Genomic DNA, 19,482 nt, shown 5'->3' with positions numbered 1-19,482 from the left:
CTTAACTGACTGAACCACCCAGGTGCCCCATTATACTCCTTAATCTTCACCACCTGTTTCAACCATCCTCCCCGCCCCCCACCTCCCCTCTGGTAACCATCAGTTTGTTCTTAATAGTTTAGCATCTGTTTTTTGGCTTCTCTCTCTCTCTCTCTGTCTCATTCTCTCTCTCTCTCTCTTTCCCCCATGCTCCTTTGTTTTGTTTATTAAATTCCACATATGAGTGAAATAATATGGTATTTGTCTTTTTCTAACTGACTTGCTTCACTTAGCATTATACTTCCTAAGTTCATCCCTTTTCTTTTGACCTCTTTTCTGGAGGTATCTATGCTTAGTTCCATAGTCCAAGGAAACTGTTGTAATAGAATTATATAGTATGAATTCCTAATAGATTGTCATCAACTTTTCTTTCTCATTAACAGATGATTTGAAATTGGTTTTCAAATGAATGGAGCAGTAGTGTACTTAGAAGTTCATTTTGAACTATATCAGTATATTTTTCCGGTGTTATAACATTGTTGACCCCCTGAATTAAAAAGATGATCACAGATTATAGATATCAGAGCATACTATTTTGGTTGTGACTGAGCATTCATAATTTTTGTATTTATCAACAATTACTATGATATTCTAAAAAATCACCAAATTTTTTCATATGGTGTTGGAAAGAATAGTGGTTCCTATTTCAAAGTTATTAAATCTTAATTTCACAGTAGCAACTGTCTTTACACAGATCAACTATGATTAGGTACTTTGTATAAGTTTGCAAGGGCTGCCATAACCAAATACTACAGGCTAAGTAACTTAAACAACAAATTTATTTTATCACAATTATGGAGGCTAGAAGTTCAAGATCAAGGTGTTGGCAGAGCTGGTTTCTTCTGAGGCCACTCTCCTTGGTTTTTTAAAAATTTCAAACCCTTGGTTTATAGATGGCTGTCTTTGTGCTGTGCCTCATCCTTTATGTGTCTGTTTCCTAATCTCATTTTCTTATGAGAATACCAGTAATATTGGATTAGGATTGGGTCCATCCTAATGACCTTATTTTACCTTAATTACCTTTTTAAAGGCCCTGTCTCCAAATAGTCATTCTGAGGTACTGGGGGTTAAGACTTTAGCACATGAGTTTTGAGGGGAAAAGATTTAGCCCATAATGTATAGTATACCCTTTTGTTTCATTAGGGAATGTGATGTATAAGACAAAAAAATGTTATCCTCAAGTCTACATTTTATCCTGTATTCCCAATTTGTAGCACTGTACCTAATACATAGTGTATGTTCCTTAAATGTTGATTTATCTGAATGAGTGAATGATTAAAGAGAAAAGACTGTATAAATAGGAAGATTATGTAATATATCATGACTTCATTGTACCAGAATAAAGAACATTTTTTGAAGATGATTCATTCCTAAGAGAAAACAAATGGATTGCTGATATGTACATCACTATCTTATTTCAGGCTAGAATGCTTCCAGTCTCAAACTTTTGGAATAGTGCAGAAGCAGAAGAAAGTGAAGTAGTGGAAGGGAAAAGGGCTGCAGATGACACAAAAATGTTTTAATAGTAAACATCAATAAGTATAGCCTTGGGGAGGCTGAGACATGTTAAGCAATAGACAAGACTAGGGTGGGGAGTAGATGAAATAAGACTGATATTACAAATGATGACACAGAGGGTGTCATGATTTGACAATAAAAAGAGCTAGTACATACAAAATATAAAACACTTCTGTAATAAGTAGCTGTGGATGTATGTGTATTTGTGTATCTATATTTATATACCCATATAAGTATATCTTAGAAACACCTAAGTAACTTTTTTCAGTCCTGATCATGTATCAGAATCATCTGGGGAGGTTTTAGAAAATGCTAGGTCTCACCCTAGTTCTACTGGACCATAATCTCTGAGGGTGAGACTCAAACATGTGTATTAAATAAATATTTATTGATGAAGAAGAGGAAGATGGCAGCGTAGGAGGAAGCTGGGCTCACCACGTCCTGCTGACCAATTATATTCCACCCACATCTGACTAAATAACCCAGAAAACCGCCAGAAGACTAGCAGAATGGACTCTCTGGAGCCAAGCATAGATAAGAGGCCCACAGAAGAGGGTAGGAAGGACTGAGAGGCGTTGCGCAGTACACAGACTGATGGGAAGGAGCCGGGGCGGTGGAGGGGCAGCCAGCCCACCTGGCAAGGCAGGGCCCCCGAGTCTGGCTTGGAAAAGTGGAGGGGCCAGACGGAGTGTGTTCTGACAGCCAGTGGGACTTCACATCTGGAATATTATAAGTCAATAGCTCTGCTCTGAGAGTGGGGGAGTCTAGAGGACAATGGGAGGGAGAGTTGTTGACCCCCAGAGGACAAAGCCCAGATTCGTGGGGAACAAAGGTGCTCACCAGCACCATCCCCCAGCCAAAATCCCAAAGGCAACCAGTTTCCATCACTGAACTTGCTTGCACCACGCAAACACCCAACATTGTGCTTCTGTGGATCCATCCCTGTGACGGATCTGCCTCCCTCCCAGTGCCACAGGGCCCCTTCTGAAGTGGACCACCAAAGGCAAAATGAGCTGAGTCTGCCCCTCCCACCCCTGTGCACCCTGCGGACCCCCCCCCCCCCGGCTACTACACCAGATCCCATAGAAGCAGCACCACAAGCCTGGCAGTGTGCAAGTAGCCCAGACAAGGGCCACACCACTCCGCAGTGAGTCCTACCCCTGGGAGAGGGGAAGATAAGGTATATAGCAGTCTGACTGTGACCGCAGTGGTGGGCTGGGGGCAGACATTGGGTCTGACTGTGTCCCCGCCCACCAATGCAAGTTACTCAAGACAGCACAGAGGAAGAGCCCTGCTGTTCTGCGCCACTCCAGGGTCTATCCAAAATGACGAAATGGAAGAATTCATCTCAAAAGAAACTCCAGGAAGTAGCGACAGCTAACGAACTGATCAAAAACGATTTAAGCAATGTAAAAGAAAATTAATTTAAAATAATAGTCATAAAATTAATGGCTGGGCTTGAAAAAAGCATAGAGGACAACAGAGAATCTATTACTACAGAGATCAAGGGATTAAGAAGTAGTCAGGAGGAGCTAAAAAAATGCTATAAACGAGGTGCAAAATAAAATGGAGGTGACCACAGCTCGGATTCAAGAAGTAGAGGAGAGAATAGGTGTTAGAAAAAAAATTATGAAAAAGAGGAAGCTGAGAAAAAGAGAGATAAAAGAATCCAGGAGTATGAGGGGAGAATTAGAGAACTAAGTCACACAATTAAACATAATGACATACTCATAATTGGGATTTCAGAAGAGGAAGAGAGAGGGAAACAGCTGAAGGTGTACTTGAAGAAACCATAGCTGAGAACTTCCCTGATCTGGGGAAGGAAGAAGGCATTGAAATCCAAGAGGCACAGCGAACTGCATTCAGACATAACTTGAATCCATCTTCTGCACAACATATCATAGTGAAACTGGCAAAATACAAGGATAAAGAGAAACTTCTGAAAGCAGCTAGGGATAAACAGGCTCTAACATATAAAGGGAGACCTATAAGACTCGTGATGGATTTATCTACTGAAACTTGGCAGGCCAGAAAGGAATGACAGGAAATATTCAATGTGATGAACAGAAAAAATATGCAGCCGAGAATCCTTTATCCAGCAAATCTGTCATTTAGAATAGAAAGAGAGATAAAGGTCTTCCCAAATAAACAAAAACTGAAGGAATTTGTCACCACTAAACCAGCCCTACAAGAGATCCTAAGCGGGATCCTGTGAGACAAGGTACCAGAGACATCACTACAAGCATGAAAGCCACAGGCATCACAATGACTCTAGACCCATATATTTCTATAATAACACTGAATGTAAATGGACTAAATGCTCCAACCAAAAGACATAGGGTATTCGAATGGAAAAAAACAAAACAAAACCAAGACCCATCTATTTGCTGTCTACAAGAGACTCATTGTAGACCTTAGGACACTTTCAGATTGAAACTGAGGGGATGGAGAACTATCTATCATTCTACTGGAAGTCAAAAGAAAGCTGGGGTAGCCATACTTATATCAGAAAAACTAGAGTTTCAATTAAAGGCCGCAACAAGAGATGAAGAAGGGCATTATATAATAATTACAGGGTCTATCCATCAGGAAGAGCTATAGACAACTATAAATGTCTATGCGCCAAATACGGGAGTCCCCAAATATATAAAACAATCACAAACATAAGCAACCTGATTGATAAGAATGTGGTAATTGCAGGAGACTTTAATACTCCACTTACAACAATGGAGAGATCATCTAGACACAGGATCAATAAAGAAACAAGGGCCCTGAATGGTACGTTGGATCAGATGGACTTGACAGATATATTTAGAACTCTGCATCCCAAAGCAACAGAATATACTTTCTTCTCGAGTGCACATGGAACATTCTCTAAGATAGATCACATACTGGGTCACAAAACAGCCCTTCATAAGTATACAAGAATTGAGATCATACCATGCATACTTTCAGACCACAATGCTATGAAGCTTGAAATCAACCACAGGAGGGGCACCTGGGTGGCTCAGTGGGTTAAGCTTCTGACTTCGGCTCAGGTCACGATCTCACAGTTCGTGAGTTCGAGCCCCGCTTCAGGCTCTGTGCTTACAGCTCAGAGCCTGGAGCCTGCTTCACATTCTGTGTCTCCCTCTCTCTCTGCCCCTTCCCTGCTCATGCTGTGTCTCTCTCTGTCTCGAAATAAATAAATAAATAAATAAATTAACATTAAAAAATTTAAAAAAAATGAAAAAAAGAAATCAACCACAGGAAAAAGCCTGGAAAACCTCCAAAAGCGTGGAGGTTAAAGAACACCCTACTAAGGAATGAGTGGGTCAACCAGGCAATTAGAGAAGAAATTTGAAAAATATATGGAAACAAATGAAAGTGAAAATACAACAATCTAAACGCTTTGGGATGCAGCAAAGGCAGTCCTGAGAGGAAAATACTTTGCAATCCAGGCCTATCTCAAGAAACAAGAAAAATCCCAAATACAAAATCTAACTGCACACCTGAAAGAAATAGAAGCAGAACAGCAAAGAACCCCAAACCCAGCAGAAGAAGAGAAATAATAAAGATTAGAGCAGAAATAAACAATATAGAACAAAAAAAAAAAAAACCTGTAGAACAGATCAATGAAACCAAGAGTTTTTTTTTTTTTTAAATAAACAAAATTGATAAACCTCTAGCCAGGCTTCTCAAAAAGAAAAGGGAGATGACCCAAATATATAAAATCATGAATGAAAAAGGAATTATTACAACCAATCTCTCAGAGATACAAGCAATTATCAAGGAATACCATGAAAAGTTATATGCCAACAAACGGGTCAACCTGGAAGAAATGGACAAATTCCTAAGCACCCACACACTTCGAAAACTCAAACAGGAAGAAATAGCAAATTTGAACAGACCCATAACCAGCGAAGAAATTGAATCAGTTGTCAAAATCTCCCAACAAATAGGAGTCCAGGACCAGATGTGAAGATGGCTTCCCAGGGGAATTCTACCAGACATTTAAAGCAGAGATAATACCTATCCTTCTCAAGCTATTCCAAAAAATAGAAAGCGAAGGAAAACTTCCAGACTCATTCTAGGAATCCAGCATTACTTTGATTCCTAAACCAGTCAGAGACCCAGTTAAAAAAAAAAAAAAAGAGAACTACAGGCCAAGATCTCTGATGAATATGGATGCAAAAATTCTCAATAAGATACTAGAAATCGAATTCAACAGCATATAAAAGGAATTATTCACCATGATCAAGTGGGATTCATTCCTGGGATGCAGGGATGGTGCAACATTCGCAAATCAATCAATGTGATACATCACCCTAATAAAGAAAAAAGAAAAGAAAAGAAAAGAAAACCATATGATCCTGTCAATCGATGCAGAAAAAATATTTGACAAAATTCAGCATCCTTTCTTAATAAATACCGTCGAGAATGTCGGGATAGAAGGAACATGCTTAAACATCATCAAAGCCATTTATGAAAAGCCCACAGCTAATATCATCCTCAATGGGGAAAAACCGAGAGCTTTCCCCCTGAGATTCAGAAAACGACAGGGATGTTGACTGTCACCTCTGTTGTTTAACATAGTGTTGGAAGTTCTAGCATCAGCAATCAGACAACAAAAGGAAATCAAAGGCATCAAGATTGGCAAAGATGAAGTCAATCTTTCACTTTTTGCAGATGACATGATATTATACATGGAAAATCCGAGAGACTCCAGCAAAAGCCTGCTAGAACTGACACATGAATTCAGCAAAGTCGCTGGATACAAAAACAATGTACAGAAATCAGTTGCATATTTACACACTAATGATGAAGCAAGGGGAATACAAATAAAGAAACTGATCCCATTCACAATTGCACTAAGAAGCATAACATTCCTAGGAATAAACCTAACAAAAGATGTAAAAGATCTGTATGCTGAAAACTATAGAAAGCTTATGAAGGAAATTGAAGAAGATATAAATAAATGGAAAACATTCCGTGCTCATGGATTGGAAGAATAAATACTGTTAAAATGTCAATACTACCCAACGCTATCTACACATTCAATGCAATCCCAATCACAATTGCACCAGCATTCTTCTCTAAGCTAGAACAAGCAATCCTAAAATTTGTATGGAACCACAAAGGTCCCGAATAGCCAAAGTAATTTTGGAGAAGAAGACCAAAGCAGGAGGCATCACAATCCCAGACTTTAGCCTCTACTACAAAGCTGTAATCATCAAGACAGCATGGTCTTGGCACAAAAACAGGCACATAGACCAATGGAATAGATTAAAAACCCCAGAACTAGATCCACAAAAGTATGGCCAACTCATCTTTGACAAAGCAGGAAAGAATATCCAATAGAAAAAAGACAGTCTCTTTAACAAATGGTGCTGGGAAAACTGGACATAAACATATAGAAGAATGAAACTAGACCACTCTCTTACACCATTCACAAAAATAAATTTAAAATGGATAAAGGACCTGAATGTGAGACAGGAAACCATCCAAACCCTAGAGGAGAAAGCAGGAAAAAACCTCTCTGACCACAGCTGCAGCAATTTCTTACTTAACACATCCCCAAGGGCAAGGGGATTAAAAGCAAAAATGAACTATTGGTACCTCTTGAAGATAAAAAGCTTCTGCACAGCAAAGGAAACAACCAACAAAACTAAAAGGCAACCAACGGAATGGGAAAAGATATTTGCAAATGACATATCGGACAAAGGGCTAGTATCCAAAATCTATAAAGAGCTCACCAAACTCCACACCTGAAAAACAAATAATTCAGTGAAGAAATGGGCAGAAAACATGAATAGACACGTCTCTAAAGAAGACATCCAGATGGCCAACAGGCACATGAAAAGATGCTCAACGTCGCTCCTCATCAGGGAAAGACAAATGAAAACCACACTCAGATATCACCTCACTCCAGTCAGAGTGTCTAAAATGAACAAATCAGGAGACTATAGATGCTGGAGAGGATGTGGATAAACAGGAACCCTCTTGTACTGTTGGTGGGAATGCAAACTGGTGCAGCTGCTCTGTAAAACAGTGTGGAGGTTTCTCAAAAAATTAAAAAGAGACCTACCCTATGACCCAGCAATAGCACTAGGACTTTACCCAAGGGAAACAGGAGTGCTGATGCATAGGGGCTCTTGTACCCCAATGCTTAGAGCAGGACTTTCAACTATAGCCAAATTATGGAAAGAGCCTAAATGTCCATCAACTGATGAATGGATAAAGAAATTGTGGTTTATATACACAATGTAATACTACATGGCAATGAGAAAGAATGAAATATGGCCCTTTGTAGCAACGTGGATGGAACTGGAGAGTGTTAGGTGAAATAAGTCATAGAGATAAAGACAGATACCATATGTTTTCTCTCTTATGTGGATCCTGAGAAACTTAACAGAAACCCATGGGGGAGTGGAAGGAAAAAAAAAAAGAGGTTAGAGTGGGAGAGAGCCAAAGCATAAGAGACTCTTAAAAACTGAGAACAAACTGAGGGTTGATGGGGAGTTGGAGGGAGGGGAGGTGCGTGATAGGTATTGAGGAGGGCACCTTTTGGGATGAGCACTGGGTGTTGTATGGAAACCAATTTGACAATAAATTTCATATTTAAAAAAATGAAAAAAAACTTATTTTACTAGTAAGTTTTATTAGCAGCTAGGGCATTGTAAGCTACTGTCTACTTAAAGGCAAACTATCCATAATTTAGTAATATAATGCATAGTAGTTGTTTGCCTGAGGAGTTATATTTTTATTAGAGAAGACAGATGGCCAATTAGCAAGTTAATATCAGGATTTAAAAAAAAATACAGATTCTGGTGTCATTATGCTCTTCATTTGTATTGAGTACCACACAGTGTAATAAAACTACTGACCGTGGGTAATCTGGAAAAATGTTTATTTATATTCCTCACACTCTAAGGAAAAATGCATATTTAATTAAATTTAGAAATAAAGGCAGTTGTATTCAAAATGACATTATCCATTATCCAGAATGAATTTCCTGTTTGCCTATTTCCTTTAAGTATTAAAAAAATAATTCTGGACCCATATTTTTCTGTTTTTTTAAATGGTATTTAAAAATAATTTTGAGGCTTCTTACTAGTTAATTTATCTTTAAAATCTTTCTTTTTACAAGCGAGAATAAGCTGATTCTTGCCAGAAGGGAGGGGAGCTAACGGATGGGCAAAATGGGTGAGGTGGAGTCAGAGATACAGGCTTTCAGTTACAGAATGAATAAGTCATGGGAATAAGATCTACAGCATAGGGAATATAGTCAATGGTACTATAATAGCTTTGTATGGTGACAGATGGTAGCTACACTTGCGGTGAACATAGGATATCATACAGAATAGTTGAATCCTACCTTGTATGCCTGAAACTAATGTAACATTTTGTGTCAACTATACTGAAAAAATGTTTTTCTTCATGCCCTTGTTACGAAATTGGGTGGATTTCTTTGGATGTCTGCTCACATAAAATCAAACAAATATCGTGCTAAGCATTAGGAATGCAGCTCACATAAAATCAAACAAATATCGTGCTAAGCATTAGGAATGCAGAGATGAGTATGATTAATACCTGCATTCAGGTAGCTCATGGTCTAGTGGGAGAGAAAGACAAGGTGATGAGTTATTAGGACACAGTGTAACAATATTCTATGGTGACTATCCACTGGGAAAAGTGGTCTTTTCTAATATAGTAGCATTTTCATGTTGGAAATTTTATGGGAATGCTGCCAAAAATTGAAAGACATATTACATTTTTAAGGGATGGGCATATGTGGACTTTAATTAGAAGAGGTATTCGACAGACTCTTTCATTTGGAAGGCATTCTTAGGGTTGGTGAAACTAACTAGAGTAGAGTACAGTTGTTTCCTTGGTGACAGTAATTAGAGTAGTTGCTTCCTAAATATGAACATTTTTAAAAAACTAATGTCATCATGACCCATGTTTATAATGATGATTTTAAACAGGGCAGAAACTAAAGCGCTCAAGCATAAAACAGCTGTACTGTGTTCAATATGGAATTGAACTTGGTGCACCTGGATGGCTCAGTTTGTTAAGCGTCTGACTTTGACTCAGGTCATGATCTCATGGCTTGTGAATTCGAGCCCTGCGTCGGGCTCTGTACTGACAGTTTGGAGCCTGGAGCCTTGTTTGGATTCTGTGTCTCCCTCTCTCTCTGCTCCTCCCCCCCTCTTTATCTCAAAAATAAACATTTAAAAAGTTAAAAAAAATCACAGACTTGTGGGAAACCTTAAAGACCCTTTTAACATAACATGTTTGTCATGTGAGAATACTGAAATAAAGTGGTTTGTGATTTGGCCAAGGCTGCTTAGCTTATACATGGCAGAGCTAGGAGCAAAACTTAGTCTACTGACTCTTCTACCAGTATTCTTTCATGTGGATAGAAATTCCAGTAAGTGTTTTTATTATATTCTTTGAAGTCTAGTAGTACATTCATAGTATGTGGTGAAAACTCAGTTAACCATAATTTAAAAGTATACAATCTGATGATGTTGCTTTTGGTATACACATATTCTGTTGCAAAGGTGCATACAGATATGCCATACTTTAATCCAAAATGGTAGCTGCAAAGCATATGTATTTGCATTAAAAGGGGTTTTTCACTTTTTAAAAAAGAAACCCCTTCAAAAGGAAAACTCACTCTCAATAGCTACTTAAGAGTCTGCTGAAATAATATTTTAATGTGTAACAAACATCCATGGACATACGTTCAGAGCTGATTCTTCATTTATGACTGAATACTCCTCCTACCTACCACTCTGGTGAATTAATGTTTGACTACCTGTGTTATTTTAGCTACCATGAAGTCTAGCTTACTTGGGATTATGTTAGTGCCTGCTTTGGCCACAGCCACTATTTATTAATTAATTAAAGCATGAATTGAGATGATTCTTGCCATCTAGACAAGAATTAATATGGTATTATGGAAATCTACCAAGATTTCTAGACATGGTGATTAACTGGTCATGTGAACTTAAACTCTGTGGATCTCAGGTTTTTTTCCACTATATAGTCAGAATGTTAGATACTATTTCCCAGCTCTTGTTATTTTGTGATATGTAATACATTTGACGTTTTTTCATCCTAGCTACTATGCTTCTCTAGGGACTAGAATTACACCTCATCTGAGTGTAATCTTCACAGCTGAATAGAGTCCTACAACAAAAAGCAGAAACACTCCCTGGGTACCTTCTTATCTGCCTGACCAGGTGGTAGGAAATCTGGCATATAATTTATATACAAAATTTCAATAACAAATATGGCCTGGAAACATTTGTTTGGGATTTGCAGATTTTGTTTGCCTATAGCCAGTTTTTTATTTCAATAATATGGCTGGTTGGACATTTAAGTATTTATATATCACTGACTACTTAAAAGGCTACAGTGGAATTCTATTTCAAAGAACTTTTGAAGCTCACATATTTTGTCATGCCCTATAATGTACAAGGTTTTATCTATCTTTTTTCTGCATCTACTTCATAAATCATACTCCAATGAGGGTCCTTTTATTAAGTAGACTCCATGTCCAACATGGGGCTTGAATAAACCCTGAGATTGAGAGTCACATGCTTTACCAATATTATGATTTGGATGTTCAACCAACTGAGCCAGCCAGGCACCACTCCAGTGAGTTAGTTATTGATGTTTTTCTTGTGTCACTACCTAGTTGGAAGGGAAAGCTGAAACAGGGAAAGCTGAAACATAGATTTTATGTGCTTATATTTACATGCAATTACTTAATAGGGGTGGTGAAGATGGTGGTGTATCTCTATGTGTTAGAAAACAGGGAAATGAATATACCAGTAGTCCATAAAACTCTGTGTTATATTGAAGGAGTTGGATATTCAGTTAATTTCTGGTGTGATTTCTGATTCTTAATGGAGCTAATCTTACGATGTTGCAGCTGGATTTGAGTATTTTTGGATTTCTTTTTACAGGATGAAGGAATTGTTAAAGAAATCCCTATTACTCATCATGTTAAGGAAGGGTATGAGAAAGCAGATCCTGCACAGTTTGAGTTGCTCAAAGTTCTTGGTCAGGGATCCTTTGGAAAGGTAATAAATGTTTTATTCCACATTTTTTCCTCTTCTAAACATTTAGCAAATAAAAGGTACACGTATAGAAAAATCTGAAAATATGCCATTTCTAAATTTGTCAAAGGATACACACAAAGGTAATTCTGTAATTTTACTGCTTTTATTTCTACTTTTAATTCCATTTCTTTATACTTCTCTATAATAATGAATGTTTTCCAGTACCTTTGGCTCACTGATTTCTTTTTTTCATGTATATTTATTTATTTTCAGAGAGAGAGAGAGAGAGAGCACTCACATGAGCAAGTTAAGGGCAGAGAGTGAGGGAGAGAGAGAATCCTACATAGTCTCCACACTGTCAGCACAGAGCCTGATGGTGGGGATCCATCTCATGAACAGCAAGGGCATAACCTGAGCCAAAATCAAGAATCAGATGCTTAGCTGACTGAGCCACCCAGGCACTCATCACTGATTTCTTTAGGACAAAATATAGCATGCTATTTATTAGCTGTCTAAATTAAAGTATTTTTTAAAAAAAGTCTTCCTTGTTTCTCTGTTCATATGCTTGGATAATTACAGCTTTCTCTCTCCTGATGATTTTATTTATATTCTGTAGCTCTATCACAAAAGCCAGAATGTAGGTATCAATTCATATATGAATGCATGAATTCACCTATCATCTGTTAAAGTAGTATGTGTGTGAAGGACAAAAGGGAAAGATACTGGGTGACATGTGGATGATGTGAAACCCTACATTTAAGGAGCTTAAATTTCAAGAGAAAGAGAAAAAATTGAGAAACATTAACTCAGAAATTCATTATTAAAACTGTATATTAAGTGCTTAATGGCATATAATTTTTCGAGGGTGTAGGTCTGGTTCTTGACTTTGTACACCTAATATCTAAGTCATGAAAGTTACTGCACACACACAGACACATAGCCTTTAGGAAAACAGAAACAACAATTGAAGGGGAGAAAGATAAGGAGAAACTACTAATTTGAGTGTGGCTGAGATTTAGTTTTAAAGGGGAAAAGCAGGGCAACTGAGCAGTGATTATTATGATCTAAATCATTATGATTTAAATCATTTTAAAAGAAAGATACACACCCACACACACATAATTTAAATTCAAGTTAGTTAACATTCAGAGTAGTCTTGGCTTCAGGAGTAGAACCCAGTGATTCATCACTAACATACGACACCGAGTACTCATCCTGAAAAGTGCCCTTGTTAATGCCCATCACCCATTTAACCCAACCCCCACTCACATGCCCTTGAACATCTCTCAGTTTGTTCTTTGTAGTTTAGAGTCTCTTATGGTTTGCCTCCCTCTCTGCTTTTATTTTATTTTCCCTTTCCTTCCCCTATGTTCATCTGTTGAGTTTCTCAAATTCCACATATGAGTGACATCATATGATATCTGTCTTTCTCTGACAGGCTTATTTCACTTAGCATAATACCCTCTAGTTCCATCCACATAGTTGCAAATGGCAAGATTTCATTCTTCTCATTGCCAAATAGTATTCCATTGTGTGTGTGTGTGTGTGTGTGTGTGTGTGTACAAAATCTTTCTTAATCCAGTTATCAGTGGATGGACATTTTGGCTCTTTCCATAATTAGGCTATTGTTAATAGCACTGCTATAAATATTGGGGTGTATGTGCCCCTATGAATCAGCATTTTTGTATCCTTTGGATAAATTCCTAGTAGTCCAATAGCTGGGTTGAAGGGTAGTTCTATCTTTATTTTTTTTAATTAAAAAAGGAACCTCCATACTGTTTTCCAGAGTGGTTGCACCAGTTTGCATTCTCACCAACAGTGCAAAAGCGTTCCTTTTCTCCACATCCTCACCAACATCTGTTGTTTCCTGAGTTGTTAATTTTAGCCATTCTGACAGGTGTGAAGTGGTATCTCATTGTGGTTTTGATTTCTATTTCCCTTATGAGTGACATTGAGCCTTTCTTCATGTGTCTGTTAAACATCTGGATTAAAGTGTCTATTCATACCTTTTGCCGATTACTTCACTAGATTGTTTTTTGTGTGTTGAGTTTGGTAAATTCTTTACAGATTTTGAATACTAACCCTTTATCTGCTATGTCATTTGCAAATACCTTCTCCCATTCCATTAGTTGCCTTTTAGTTTTGTTGATTGTTTCCTTTGCTGTGCAGAAGGTTTTTATCTTGATGAGGTCCCAGTAGTTCATTTCTGTTGTTATTTCTCTTGCCTCTGAAGATATATCAAGTAAGAAGTTGCTATGGCCTAGGTGAAAGAGGCTGTTGCCTGTTTTCCACTCTAGGATTTTGATGGTTTCCAGTGTCACATTTAGGTTTTTCATGCATTTTGAATTTATTGAATGTATGTTGTAATAAAGTATCTACATTCATTCTTCTGCATGTTGCTGTCCAGTTCTCCCAGCACCATTTGCTAGAAAATATCTTTTTTTTTTCCGTTGGATAATCTTTCCTGTTTTGTCAAAGATTAGCTGGCCATATATTTGTGCTTCCATTCTGTATTCTCTATGCTATTCCATTGGTCTATGTGTTTCTTTTTGTGCCAATAGTATCCTGTCTTGATTATTACAGCTTTGCAATACAGGTTAAAGTCTGGATTTGTGATTCCTCCAACTTTGGTTTTCTTTTTTAAGATTACATTGGGTATTTGGGGTCCAGAATTATTTGTTCTAGTTCTGTGAAGAATGCTAGTGTTATTTTGATATGGATTGCATTGAATGTGTAGATTTCTTTAGGTAATATTGACATTGTAACAACATTTGTTCTTCCAATCCATGAGCATGGAATGTTTTTCCATTTCTTTGTGTCTTCAGTTTCTTTCATAAGCTTTCTATAGTTTTCAGCATACAGATATTTTACCTCTTTGGTTAGGTTTATTCATAGGTATCTTATAGTTTTTGGTGCAATTGTAAATGGGATTGATTCCTTGATTTCTTTTTCTGTTGCTTCATTATTGGTATATAGAAATGCAACTGATTTCTGAACATTGATTTTATATGCTGTGACTTTGATCAATTCATGTATCAGCTCTAGGAGGTTTTTGGTGGAGTCTTTCTGGTTTTCCATGTAGAGTATCATGTCATTTGTGAAGACTGAATATTTGACTTCTTCCTTGCTGATTTGGATGACTTGTAATTCTTTTTGTTGTATGATTGCTGAGGCTAGGACTTCCAACATTATGTTGAACAACAGTGGTGAGAGTAGACATCCATGTCGTATTCCTGATCTTAGGGGAAAAGCTCTCAGTTTTTCCCCATTGAGGATGATATTAGCTGTGGGCCCTTCATGTATTGCTTTTATGATGTTAAGGTATGTTCCTTCTAATCCTACTTTCTTAAGGGGTTTTATCAATAAAGGATACTATATTTTGTCAAATGCTTTTTCTTCATCTATTGAAAAGATCATATGGTTCTTATCCTTTTTTTTAATTAATGTAGTGTATCACATTGATTTGCAAATATAAAAACAGCCTGCACCCAGGAATAAGTCCCACTTGATCATGGTGAATAATTCTTTTAATGTACTGTTGAATTGGATTTGTTAGTATTTGTTGAGAAATTTTGCATACAGTTTCATCATGGATATTGGACTGTAATTCTCCCACTTAGTGGGGTCTTTGTCTGGTTTTAGAATCAAGGTAATGCTGGCTTCATAGAATGACATTGGAAGCTTTCCTTCTTTTTCTATTTTTTGAGGGGGGAACATTTTGAGGAGTATAGGTATTAACCCTTCTTTAAATGTCTGATAGAATTTCCCTGGGAAGCCATCTGGCCCAAGACTCTTATTTGTTGTGAGGTTTTTGATAACTGATTCAATTTATTTGTTGGTTATGAGCCTGTTCAAATTTTTTATTTTTTCCTCTTGGAGTTTTGGAGGTATGTGAGTGTCTAGGAATTTGTACATTTCTTCCAGATTGTCCACTTTGTTGACATATAAGTTTTCCTAGTATTCTCTTATAATTGTTTTATTTTTGTGGTAGGTTGTGATCTCTCCTCTTTCATTTGTGATTTTATCTATTTGGGTCCTTTGTCTTTTCTTTTTGAGAAGTCTGGCTAGGGGCTTATCAATTTTGTTTATTCTTTCAAAAAACCAGCTCCTAGTTTCATTGATCTGTTCTATTGTTTTTTTTGGATTCTATATCTTTTATTTCTGCTCTAATCTTTATTATTTATTTCCCTTCTTCTGCTGACTTTGGGCTTTATTCACTGCTCTCTTTCTAGGTCCTTTAGGTGTAAGGTTAGTTTGTGTGTTTGGGACCTTTCTTGCTCCTTGAGATAGGGCTAAATTGCAATGTATTTTACTCTTAGGGCTGCGCCCCAAAGGGTTTTAACTGTTGTGTTTTCATTTTCATTTGCTTCCGTGTATTTTTTAAATTCTTCTTTAATTTCCTAATTAACCCATTCATTCTTTAGTAGGATGTTCTTTAACCTCCATGTGTTTGAGGGCTTTCCAATTTTTTTCTTGTGGTTGACTTCAAGTTTCATAGCGTTGTGATCTGACAGTATGCCTGGTATGACCTCAATCTTTTTGTACCTGTTGAGGGGTGATTTGTGACCCATTGTGGGATCTATTCTGGTGAATGTTTCATGTGCACTGAGAATAAGGTATACTCTGCTGATTTAGGATGAAATGTTTTCAATATACCTGTTAAGTCCATCTAGCCCAGTGTGTCATTCAGAGTTGTTGTTTCTGTGTTAATATTCTGCTTAGATGATCTATACATTGTTGTAAGTGGAGTACTAAAATCTCTCACAATTATGATATTATTATAAATAACTTTGCTTTTGTTTATGATTACTTGATTTATATATTTTGGTGCTCTCTTTTTGTGGGCATAAATATTTATAATTATTAGCTCTTTTTGATGGAAAAAACCCTTAATTATGATATAATGCCCTTATCCATCTCTTGTTACAATCTTTGGTTTAAAATCTAGTTCATCTGATATAAGTATGGCTACTGTGGCTTTCTTTTGATGTCCGTTAGCATGACAAATTGTTCTCCATCCTCTCACTTTCACTATGCTGGTGTCCTCAGGTCTAAAATGAGTCTCTTGCAGGCAGCATATAGATGGATCTTGTTTTTTTTTTAATCCATTCTGATACCCTACGTCTTTTGATTGTAACATTTACTCCATTTACATTCAGAGTGATTATTGAAATATATGATTTTAGTGCCATTGTGTTATCTGTAGATTTCATGTTTGTGGTGATGTTTTCCAGTTGTTTGTAGTCTTTGCTGCTTTCCACTCAGAAAGAATCCCCCTTAGAATCTCTTACAGGGCTGATTTAGTGTTCAGAAACTCCTTTAGTTTTTGTTCGTCTGGGAAAGCCTTTATCTCTCCTTTCTGAATGACAGCCCTGCTGGATAAAGGATTCTTGGCTGCATTTTTTTTCCTATTCAGCATATTGAACATTTCCTAGCACTTCCTTCTGGCCTGTCAAGTTTCAGTGGACAGGTCTGCTAATAATCTTGTGTGTCTACCCTTGTAGGTTAATGACCTTTTGTCCCTAGCTGCTTCCAGAATTCTCTTAATCTTTGTATTTTGCAAGTTTTGCTCTGACATGTTGTGATGTTGACCTCTTTTTGTTGATTTTGAGGGGTGTTCTCTGTGCTTCTTGGACTTTGATGCCTATTCCTTCCCGAGATTGGGAAAGTTCTCAGCTATAATTTGTTCAAATAAACGTTCCACCCCTTTTTCTTGCTCTCTTCTTCTGTGACTCGTATTATATGGATATTGTTTCGTTTCATGGAATCACTTAGTTTGCTAATTCATCCCTCCTGTTCTCACAATTTCCTTTCCTTCTTTTTTTTAAGCTTTGTTATTTTCCATAATGGTTTCTTCTATTTCTCATATTCCCTCCTCTGCTTCTTCAATCCTTGGTGTCACTATATCTAGTTTATTTTGCATCTTAGCTATAGCATTTTTTAATTCATCCTGACTAGTTCTTAGGTCTTTGATCTCTGTAGGAAGGGTTTCTCTGATGTGTTCTGTGCTTTTGTTCAAGCCTAGCTATATTAGTCTTATCACTGTTATTCTAAATTTTTTTCAGATATATTATTTATATTTCTTTTGAGCAATTCTTTGGCTGTGATTTCTTCTTGACTTTTCTTTGGGAGAATTCCTCTGTCTTGTCATTTTGGCTGAACTTCTGTTTTATTTTATTTTTTTTTTTTTTATGAAGTTTATTGACAAATTGGTTTCCATACAACACCCAGTGCTCATCCCAAAAGGTGCCCTCCTCAATACCCATCACCCACCCGCCCCTCCCTCCCACCCCCCATCAACCCTCAGTTTGTTCTCAGTTTTTAACAGTCTCTTATGCTTTGGCTCTCTCCCACTCTAACGTCTTTTTTTTTTTCTCCCTTCCCCTCCCCCATGGGTTCCTGTTGAGTTTCTCAGGATCCACATAAGAGTGAAACCATATGGTATCTGTCTTTCTCTGTATGGCTTATTTCACTTAGCATCACACTCTCCAGTTCCATCCACGTTGCTACAAAAGGCCATATTTCATTTTTTCTCATTGCCACGTAGTATTCCATTGTGTATATAAACCACAATTTCTTTATCCATTCATCAGTTGATGGACATTTAGGCTCTTTCCATAATTTGGCTATTGTTGAGAGTGCTGCTATGAACATTGGGGTACAAGTGCCCCTATGCATCAGTACTCCTGTATCCCTTGGGTAGATTCCTAGCAGTGCTATTGCTGGGTCATAGGGTAGGTCTATTTTTAATTTTCTGAGGAACCTCCACACTGTTTTCCAGAGCGGCTGCACCAATTTGCATTCCCACCAACAGTGCAAGAGGGTTCCCGTTTCTCCACATCCTCTCCAGCATCTATAGTCTCCTGATTTGTTCATTTTGGCCACTCTGACTGGCGTGAGGTGATACCTGAGTGTGGTTTTGATTTGTATTTCCCTGATAAGGAGCGACGCTGAACATCTTTTCATGTGCCTGTTGGCCATCTGGATGTCTTCTTTAGAAAAGTGTCTATTCATGTTTTCTGCCCATTTCTTCACTGGGTTATTTGTTTTTCGGGTGTGGAGTTTGGTGAGCTCTTTATAGATTTTAGATACTAGCCCTTTGTCCGATATGTCATTTGCAAATATCTTTTCCCATTCCGTTGGTTGTCTTTTAGTTTTGTTGGTTGTTTCCTTTGCTGTGCAGAAGCTTTTTATCTTCATAAGGTCCCAGTAATTCACTTTTGCTTTTAATTCCCTTGCCTTTGGGGATGTGTCGAGTAAGAGATTGCTACGGCTGAGGTCAGAGAGGTCTTTTCCTGCTTTCTCCTCTAAGGTTCTGATGGTTTCCTGTCTCACATTTAGGTCCTTTATCCATTTTGAGTTTATTTTTGTAAATGGTGTGAGAAAGTGGTCTAGTTTCAACCTTCTGCATGTTGCTGTCCAGTTCTCCCAGCACCATTTGTTAAAGAGGCTGTCTTTTTTCCATTGGATGTTCTTTCCTGCTTTGTCAAAGATGAGTTGGCCATATGTTTGTGGGTCTAGTTCTGGGGTTTCTATTCTATTCCATTGGTCTGTGTGTCTGTTTTTGTGCCAATACCATGCTGTCTTGATGATGACAGCTTTGTAGTAGAGGCTGAAGTCTGGGATTGTGATGCCTCCTGCTTTGGTCTTCTTCTTCAAAATTCCTTTGGCTATTCGGGGCCTTTTGTGGTTCCATATGAATTTTAGGATTGCTTGTTCTAGTTTCGAGAAGAATGCTGGTGCAATTTTGATTGGGATTGCATTGAATGTGTAGATAGCTTTGGGTAGTATTGACATTTTGACAATATTTATTTTTCCAATGCATGAGCAGGGAATGTCTTTCCATTTCTTTAAATCTTCTTCAATTACC

General features: G+C 37.5%; 1 protein-coding gene across 1 annotated transcript in view; it reads left to right on the top strand.

The window, feature by feature from the left end:
- RPS6KA6 (ribosomal protein S6 kinase A6) overlaps positions 1-19,482 on the top strand; it is a 205,974-nt gene that overhangs the window by 38,961 nt on the left and 147,531 nt on the right. Inside the window, exon 3 of the mRNA XM_047075696.1 lies at positions 11,517-11,633. Within this exon, the coding sequence (XP_046931652.1) occupies positions 11,517-11,633 (117 nt within the window). The remainder of the gene's footprint in view (positions 1-11,516; positions 11,634-19,482) is intronic.

Source organism: Lynx rufus, unplaced genomic scaffold, assembly GCF_022079265.1.
Source record: "Lynx rufus isolate CCGP_SWC_20201006 ecotype Redwood Valley unplaced genomic scaffold, mLynRuf1.p SCAF_14, whole genome shotgun sequence".
NCBI classification, from domain to species: Eukaryota; Metazoa; Chordata; class Mammalia; order Carnivora; family Felidae; genus Lynx; species Lynx rufus.
The sequence above is the reverse complement of the archived record's forward strand: the minus strand, read 5'-3'. Positions and strand labels throughout refer to the sequence as shown.